Genomic DNA, 8,723 nt, shown 5'->3' with positions numbered 1-8,723 from the left:
GGGGGGGGGGGGTTAGTCTGTTTGGCACTACTCAGTGTCGTCTAAAACTGCATGTTTGTGTCAGAATAATCAACAATACATATTGCTTACTTTTGAGTTTAAAAATGGTGTAAGAAGAAAAAAGAATTTCTTCCCCATTCTGCTTTTTACTTTTACTTTTTTTGCCAACTGAGGAAGTGCAATTTTTGTACTTCTCTTTTTTTATGTTTCATTCAATAAAAGGCTTTACAAAACCAGCAGGAAACAGTATTTTTAAAAATTAAATGGCAGAAAAGAGGACACTATTTTTTTTTCTTTAAGAAAAAGTTTTTCTGGACTTTTCAGTGACACTTTCGTCTTGTCACGAATCCGACATATTTAGATAATCTTGGTCTATTTTTGAAGATTGGTCTTTATTCTCTTGTTTTAAAGACTGACAGATTTTATACCTCAGTGGTTTTCTGCTGTTTGCGTTGACACCATTTCAATGTTTATGTTGCTCGGCTAGTGGGATATTCACATCATCGTTGCCTCAGATTATACACCCACAGGCCTGGGAGAAATTGTAAGGTTGAAAGACAGAAATCCTGGATGCTTCTGAGGGTTTTTTCCAAGGCTTCGTCGTGGATTACTGCATGTCACTTCGTCCTTTACCTTTTGTCTGTTTCTGCTCGGGCGTCTTTTCTCACATTTACTGTATTTCAAAACCGACATCGATCTGTGTCGAATGGAAATAAATAAATAAAGGTCAGGTTTGAAAGAAGTCAAACACACCGCTGCTTGTATTTACGGAGCTCGCCGAGTCATCCTGACATATTTTAGCTCGCAACAGTTTTGTTGATCTTTTCTTGATGTCGAGCTGGGAGGACGCTCAGGTTAGTCATAATACCACAAAACGGCGTCAGTGCAGTTTGAAGTTATTCGCGCTCGGCTCCTTCCTGGTAAAAGCCAATGTTTCCAAACTTTGAATTTTATTTGGGTTTGGTTCCACGTGGATGCAGATTGTGTCTACGTAGGAGTCGGACTATCCCTTGTCCTGGGATGTCACATAATTCTTATGGGGTTTTTTTCCCCACCTTTCTTGTATTTTCAGATTAAAATTAAGTGTTTTGAATTAATATATAAAAAAGGCTGTAGTTAAATGGATTCTTTTCTTCCCAACTACAGTCGTTGGATCAGAAGCAAATCCAGGAGGTGCTCAGGTGGCAGGGCAAACCGTGGGGGAGAGTTTCAATAACTTCTTTAAAAGAAGGTGCATGACGTCCCCTTTAGTGTCGATCTATGGATAAATTTGCATAAACGGGCTCAAACAGAAACCGGCTCGGACAGAAACTGAGAAACGAGACAAGCTGCAGAGAAAAGAGGGCCGGGAGGTTGAAGCAGCTGGGGAAAAGTTAGCACCTTTAGCTACTGACGACAAGGAGACATTTAAGATTCTGCTGGGTTTAAGTCTTTTGAGCGATCTGAACCTTTGTATTATCCCTCATGTGTAATCTGTATCTAGTAATAAATGAAACAATCATACAGCTGTGAGTGCAGCTGCGTTTGTTGGTGGAAATGAATAAAAGTCCAGATTGACACAGAAGGATTCAAGGAGAGAAGTTTTTACCTGCTGCATGTGGTCAGATAACTTAAACTTGCTGGGATCTCATTAATTTCTAGTCTTTTATTTTTGACGGAGGAGGGGAAGCGTTTTCCTTTTCCTGTCTCTAACCTTAATCTTTTAAAGAGCTTTCGACTTTCAGAACGACTAAGAAAGTGTAAGGAAATGTTCATGTGGCCGGGTGAAACATGAAACACAGAACGGCATCTAAGGTTCTAACGGCAGCACTTTTCTGTTCTCTACACAAGGTAACAAGAGAACAGCAGTTCAGCTTTGAAACTTATTTAGGAATGGCTCATAATTACGCCTCTTGCAGATTTGAGATACAACTTTCCAGTGTTTATTTCAAATGTGGTTTTTGAAACACTTCAGTTATTGTTTTTCGTAAATTGAATGTCTTGTCTTTGACTCCACCACGTCTACTTTAGCCGTTATTATTATAATATTAATAATAATAAAGTGGCTTTTCCTTTCTTGTTTTTAGGAAAGCAAGTACATACTCGTAAGCCTGCACTATCAGCCCCAGATGTAGTCCCGGAGCGCAAACGCTCCACACCCATCAACCCAGCCAACACGATACGCAAGTGCCTTTCCAACAACCCCGTCTCTCAGAAGCCCCTCCGGGACCGCATCGTTCACCTGCTGGCGCTGAAGTCCTACAAAAAACTGGAGGTGCTCGGGCGTCTGCAGCGGGACGGCATCAACCAGAAGGATCGGAACTCACTGGGGACTACGCTGCAACAGGTAATTATCTTTTTCCTTTTTTTTTTTTTTTTTCCAATAATAGTGTACCATGGACTATTTTTGAACCCAGAGCTGCACAGATAATCCAGTATGAACTTCTGACTTTTGCTGAATTTAGGCCCTTTTATTCTTGCTCCTTAAGGAGCCTTTTGAGGATTTAACTTGATTTTAGAGCTCTCCTTTCCCCCCTCATTAAGCATGACTGAAGCGTGCACATACGCCTAAAGAAATTATGTCCGCTGTTAAAAGACTTCATTGACTGGAAGCAAATCGCTAAATTGTTTAACACGATTTGCCTGCACAGATGGCCTCGGCAGGAAATACAAGGTTTCTGTATATACTGTAAGGGTTTCAGTCTGCCATGGTATAGCTTTTAGTTGTCTCTCTGCTCAACAGGTGGCAAATCTGAATCCCAAAGACAACACCTACTCACTGAAGGACTTTATTTATCGAGACGTCCAGCGAGACTGGCCCGGCTATTCTGAAGATGAGAAGACCCAGGTCGACCGGATCTTAGCTCGGTACAGAAATGGACTGTTAGGCTTTTTTTTAATGTTGCTTTTCTTTGTACAGTTCTTAAACAACAGAACAGATTCCCAGGCTGTTATTGAAGCGCTGCAGTCATTGAGAACGCGCCTCAGGAAGCCAGCAAGTTTAGGCCTTTTTGTAACAAACGCTTGGAGCAACTCAAGAGTGTCAATCAAACTGAGGTGGTCCATTTTCCATAAACACAGTTGTTGGAATTTCTTAAATTATTGCAAGTCTTTATATAAAAGAGTGAAATAACAGGAAATTTAGGTGCTGTTAGAATTTAGAGTTCAGGCATCAAACCAAGCATTTAGCTTTCATCTTGCATTTGGTTTTATTAGCATACAGCTATGGTTAGGTAACTAAAACGAAAAAGTCAAAAGAATTACCATTTCATGCATCAGCATTGACACACAGCAGAGCCCCTCCCCAAAGTTCAGCTCATAAAAGAATAAAATGGTTTGGCTGACGGCATACTGTCATGTATGATATCTCTGATTTTATAAATAATAATGTGAGCTTTGAGTTTGGTGAGTGACAACAGAGCTGAAGGTTAAACACCTTAATCATTACCAGTATCTTTCATATTGGGATCATGTAATAATTTATAAACACTGCATCCTACTCGCTCTTCTCTTTTTAACAGTAAACTAGGTCTTCCTACTGAGAGAGTTTTGTCAAGCAGTTCCCCTAAAGATGGTTTCCCCACGTCCCCTCAGGTAGGTGGACAAATAGACACACTAACCAACACGCCTACAAAGTTCTCCAGTTCTTGGTTTATTTCTTGCTTTGATTGCAGAAGCGCCAGCCGGACTTCGACTTCATCGATCCCTTGGCTCCCAAGAAAGCCCGCATCTCTCACCTCAGCAGCCGAGGACCAGCGTCGTCTTCCTGCCCCTCCGAGCGCCGGGAGGACGAGGGCAGCCCCAGCTCGAAACACTCGTCCCTGCCCCCCGGCGTCACCTCGGGCCCTCCCTCCCACCTGCCCATCTCGTCCCACCCTCCGGCACCGTCGCATCAGCAGCCCAGCCCGGCCTCCAACTCCAACTCACCCGGCACCCCGGAGGGCTGCGGCACCCAGGACCTGCCCACGGGCCAGAGCTCCTCCTGCAGAGACCCGTCGCCCGGCCCCCTTTCCTCTGACTATCAGCATCCCGTCCCCAGAGCAGCCGCCTCCCCCAGCCCCCCTCCTTGCACCTCTCTCACAGTCACCTCCACCGTCATCAGCAGCCCTCCCTTGCCTAGCAGTACGAACAAGAAGTTCAAGAAGAAATCCAAGAAGCACAAAGATCGAGAGAAGGATAAAGGGAAACAACCAGACGGAGGCAGATTGGGTCCTCCGATGGTAGCGGAGCAGGCAGAGGAGGCTCACAGAGTCAAAAAGAAGCGCAGCGCTGAACAAGACTTCGGAGAAGCTCTTGACAAAACTTCTCACAAAGATCAAGGTACGACTCCATGTTGATTAATGTCTGTGCAGCTGAACAACTAATATGTCATTCATGGTGTCAAACCCCAAAGAAAATTAGGATCACTTCTGGTGAGTCGTGTTTCCTGAAGGATCCTCAGCCCTGTTTTTAGATTAGTTTTAAATACACGTAGCTCTAGTTGGACGCATACATTCAATACTTTATTTTTTTTTCTGCTTGATTACTTCACAAGTTTCCCTCTGCTTCCTGCTCAGGTTTCTGTTTTATCAGAGCAAAACACACTAAGAGCCAAAAACTGCACACACTATTAAGTTGTGCTATGGTTACAGATTTAACTGGATGTTTAATAGGCCTGACCTCAGTGTGTACAAGGATGAGAGGATAATTAATTTATTCATGCCCCGCTCCACGACAGCGGGCGCTGCGTCGCACCCTTTCAGCTGACTAAAAGTTGATTGAAAACAAAGTGCTATAGTGTTGGCATGTTGGGCAGAAAGCTAAACTTTAAAAATGAGCCTGACCTTATTTGACTCGCATCTGCAGGATTTGGTTGTTGGTCTGACAGAGGAATTTGAATTTGTGGGATTTCAGTCAAACTAAAATGATTACAGAATGGGGGGTTTTCCCATGTAAACATACTGACAAATGAGAAGGTTAGGAGGAAAAAAAAACCCACAACTGTATTTCTCTAAAACCAAGCTTAAAAACTTGAGTTTTAGAGAAACAGAAAACTTGTTCCGGATAGACACATCTTTGTTGTCAGATGTTTCTTCTGGAGGAAAATCCTCAAACGTGAACTGCATTAAAAAGTTCAGAATTAATTCTGCACACATTCTCTCTTCCTGTAAACCTGTTTTTGATGGGATCCTGCCCCCTACTGGTCAAATATGGAGTGTAGCAGCTTTATTTTTACAGCTGCTAAATTAGACAGAATGGAGGTGTTTATAGTCTTGCCCTCTATTAAAAGACAATTAGGAGAATAAATGTCACTTGTTTCAGTGTTTTACAGACTTGCTCTAAGAAGTTTTAAGTTCATCTGTATTTTTATTGTTCTCGCAGAGACTCAACCAGCCTGATGAGCCAAATAAAAGTTTGGTCTTTGCTGAAAGGAGCGCTCTAGTTTTACTTTGTATGCAGCTCCTTTTCTTTTAGCCTAAATTTGGCCAAACCTGCTGATATTTAATATCCCCAAAGTTTGTTTTCGAGGCTAAAAATCTACAAACGGTGTTCAAAGAACTTTACATTTTGTTGTTTGTATTTTTTTTACTGACTGTACGTGTTAACTGTCTTGATTAGCAGTGTTCATGTTTTCGTCCTTTGTTCCTGCAGTCAAAGAGAAGCCAGTCCAGTCCACTGAATCCTCATCTAAACTCGAGATGCCAGACTATGTAGCGTGAGTTTTCTTTTCCTCAGCAGTCCTCGGTAATCTGTCAAAGTTGTGACGCTTTTCAAAAGGTGTCCTCAAAAATAAGAAGCCTTTTTTATCAAAATATGCATATTTATTTATTTCCTTGCAGGAAGTACACGCCGCTTGTGTCTCTCGACCAGAGACAACACTACAAGGATGACTTCAACGCAGAGTACGATGAGTATCGCCAGTTGCACGCCCACGTGGAGAGCATCACCCGCCGCTTCACCCAGCTGGACGCCCAGAGTCGCAAGCTGACCCCCGGCACCAAGGAACACCAGGTCGTTGACTTATTCCACAAGACAGTTCCTATAAACCGCATGCGGTGTTGACAGGGATGAGTGTAATAAAAGGAGAAGACATCCAGTTTGTTTTTAACTTCTGCTTTTCTTGCCTGATCGACTTCTGCAGAATCATTCAGACTTTTTTTCTTTATATAAATAACCAAAATTAAGCAGCACATCTGTCCTTTTTGATGTAGCCATCAACCTGAATCAGTAAGAATAGTAAGATGTTGAAATTCTCTGTAAAGTATTCACATAATTCAAACTTTTCTTGGTTTTAACGTTTTGTTTCCTCCACAGAAAGTGCAAGAAGAAGTATTGAAAGAGTACAAAAAGATGAAACATGTGAGTATCTGCACAGGCTGCACATCCGCTGTATGTATTTAAATGAATGTGAGGATCAATATTGACTCGGTTCGTTCCCTTCTGATCCGAATCTGAAGTCTAAATATACAAACAAATCCAAACTGAATTAAAACTGTCTAAAAACAGGCCTAAAGCTCAAAACCCATGATGGTGACAGCCATACAAGTGGATGTGCAGATAATTCAAAATGAAAAGAGCGCTCATTTAATCAGTCTGTCACTGGAGCTTCTTAAAAAGCTGAGCAGAAACGGAGCAAAGCCAGCTTCCTCATCCCTCTGCGCCCTGCTGCTGGATGAGGCTTTATCGTCCCGAAAGACCCTTTTTTAGCTGCAACTGGAGGGGACGAGGGACATAAAAAGCCATGGGTGGGGAGGTGGAGGCATAGTTTTCCCTTCAGGAAGTCAGTAAAATAAAGAAAACCGGTCTCAGCTCAGTCTTAAACTTGTGCACGAGCAGTGCTTTGTGGGAATGACGTCTCCTTTTTTTTTGTTCTTGCGTCTCTGTGTGCAGCACAACCCCAGCTACCACGAGGAGAAGCAGCGCTGCGAGTACCTGCACAACAAACTGGCCCACATCAAGCGTCTGATAGCGGACTTCGACCAGCGCCGAGCCCAGGCCTGGTGCTGAGCGCAGCGCCCCCTTCACTGAGCAGTATTGTGAACCGAGTGTCAAACCCGCTCCTATTTATTAACACCTCCTCGTTTCCTGCCTTTCCTGTCACCCTTCATTCCCTCCCTCTTGGTTTTGATTCCACGGGCTTCTTCACTGCCTGAAATGTTGAAAAACTCTTTGACTTTAGTCCCCCTTTCTTTCTTTCTTTCTTTTTTTTTTTTTATGAATGAAATCGACTCGCTCCTGTGGAATTTGATACCACTGGTTCAGAGAAAGAGACCGCCTGCATGAGCGACAAGACGTGTGGGGAAAAACAAAGTTCAACTCTAACTTGTGAAGGACACTCTTCAGAGAAAAGTATTTTTGAGCATCAGAGAAAATATTAACTCGTATTTAAGTAAAAAAAGGCAAAAAAAAGAGGGAGATCTATTTATTTTGAGGTTCGTAGCGAAAGCGAGAGTTAGCAGATGATATATTGTTTTTTTTTTTGGTTCTTTTTGTTTTCTTGAACAATGCAACATAAATTACCACAGGCCTTATTATGTGTTGAACTTGTGAAGCCATTTTGCACACAACCTCTCTACAGCTTCTCAGCATCTCCCTGCGGGGCTCGTTTCCGCTCTTTTTTTTTTTTCCAAAAAAAACAACTGTACTGAGGGAGGAAAAAAAAAAAAAAAAAACCTGCGCAAAGGGAGAGGAAACGAGAGCCCGAGGAGAAAAACACTCAAGCTGATTGAGAAGCGGCAGAATGTGTGAGCAGGGACGGTGAATTTAGTTGTAATGACCACAAAAAAAAGGGGGTGACGGGGGCGGGGGTGCAGTGGTCCTTGCATCCAAATGTGTGTGAACCTCTAAATGCCTTACGGCGTTTATGTTTAGAAAAAAATATATATATACTTAACTGGGCCCGCCGCAAGAGTCCACACACACTATGCAAAGGAACTACAACTGCTTGGAAAACGTGCGTGTGTGGATGTCATAATGGTGGAGAAAGGAGTGTTACAAATTGTGTGTGTGTTGTATGGTTGAGTGACAGGAGAAAATGTTAGAAAAACAACAAACAAAAAAAAGCTGCTATGATGTTGGAGCAGCCAGGACCAGGATCCGCCCGGCTGCTGCAGATGCTAAGGATCTGTGTTTTCTCACAGCGGTTCTGTGAAGAAGAACTCTCCCCCTCCCCCTCCCTTCATTATGAGCCTGTTTCAGTTTAAAACAGAAGCCTCCATCACATCCACCAAAGGACCCATCTGTACTGTGATGTATCTGATTCTTAGTTTCACTTCCACAAAGCAGCGCAAAGTTATATATATATATTTTATTTTATTTTCATGGATTGATGGATGGCTTCTGCTCTGTTCTTTATTTCAACAAGGGAAAAAAAAGAAAAAAAGAAGTTGTTTACAAACATGTGTTAGGATGTCTGCCAAATACGAAATGCCTTTCTGGTCCCGCTTCCCCCGGAGTAAAGGTTCTGAAAGGCGCTGCAGTTAAAGGAGACGTGGACGCTGACGTCCGAGTCGCGTTCGGAGGAGAACTTTTTGTCAGATTCAGAGTTCTGAAGAGGAGCTTGGATCTCTGGGATGTTGGCTCCTCTTTCACAGCTATCAGCCTCTCTCTGAGGGCACAACCTTAGAAGTCTGACCTGTACTCTGCCCCCCCTCCCTCCACCCTTCAAAGTCGAGACTTGAAGTGAATATGATCAGTTTTGCCGTCAACACGTCAGTCTCCGTAGTAGACTGTCTGTTGAGGTTCAGAATGAATCCTCCTCCCCC

General features: G+C 43.0%; 1 protein-coding gene across 1 annotated transcript in view; it reads left to right on the top strand.

The window, feature by feature from the left end:
* Positions 1 to 8,020, top strand: part of ell2 (elongation factor for RNA polymerase II 2) — a 12,617-nt gene extending 4,597 nt beyond the window's left edge. Inside the window, exons 5-12 of the mRNA XM_017422917.3 lie at positions 2,067 to 2,326; positions 2,723 to 2,847; positions 3,501 to 3,573; positions 3,654 to 4,299; positions 5,611 to 5,674; positions 5,799 to 5,970; positions 6,274 to 6,318; positions 6,850 to 8,020. Coding sequence (XP_017278406.1) covers positions 2,067 to 2,326; positions 2,723 to 2,847; positions 3,501 to 3,573; positions 3,654 to 4,299; positions 5,611 to 5,674; positions 5,799 to 5,970; positions 6,274 to 6,318; positions 6,850 to 6,966 — 1,502 coding nt within the window. The 3' untranslated portion in view covers positions 6,967 to 8,020. The remainder of the gene's footprint in view (positions 1 to 2,066; positions 2,327 to 2,722; positions 2,848 to 3,500; positions 3,574 to 3,653; positions 4,300 to 5,610; positions 5,675 to 5,798; positions 5,971 to 6,273; positions 6,319 to 6,849) is intronic.
* The last annotated feature ends 703 nt before the right edge of the window (positions 8,021 to 8,723 follow it).

The sequence above is a fragment of the Kryptolebias marmoratus genome, linkage group LG4, assembly GCF_001649575.2.
Source record: "Kryptolebias marmoratus isolate JLee-2015 linkage group LG4, ASM164957v2, whole genome shotgun sequence".
Taxonomy (NCBI): Eukaryota; Metazoa; Chordata; class Actinopteri; order Cyprinodontiformes; family Rivulidae; genus Kryptolebias; species Kryptolebias marmoratus.
The sequence above is the reverse complement of the archived record's forward strand: the minus strand, read 5'-3'. Positions and strand labels throughout refer to the sequence as shown.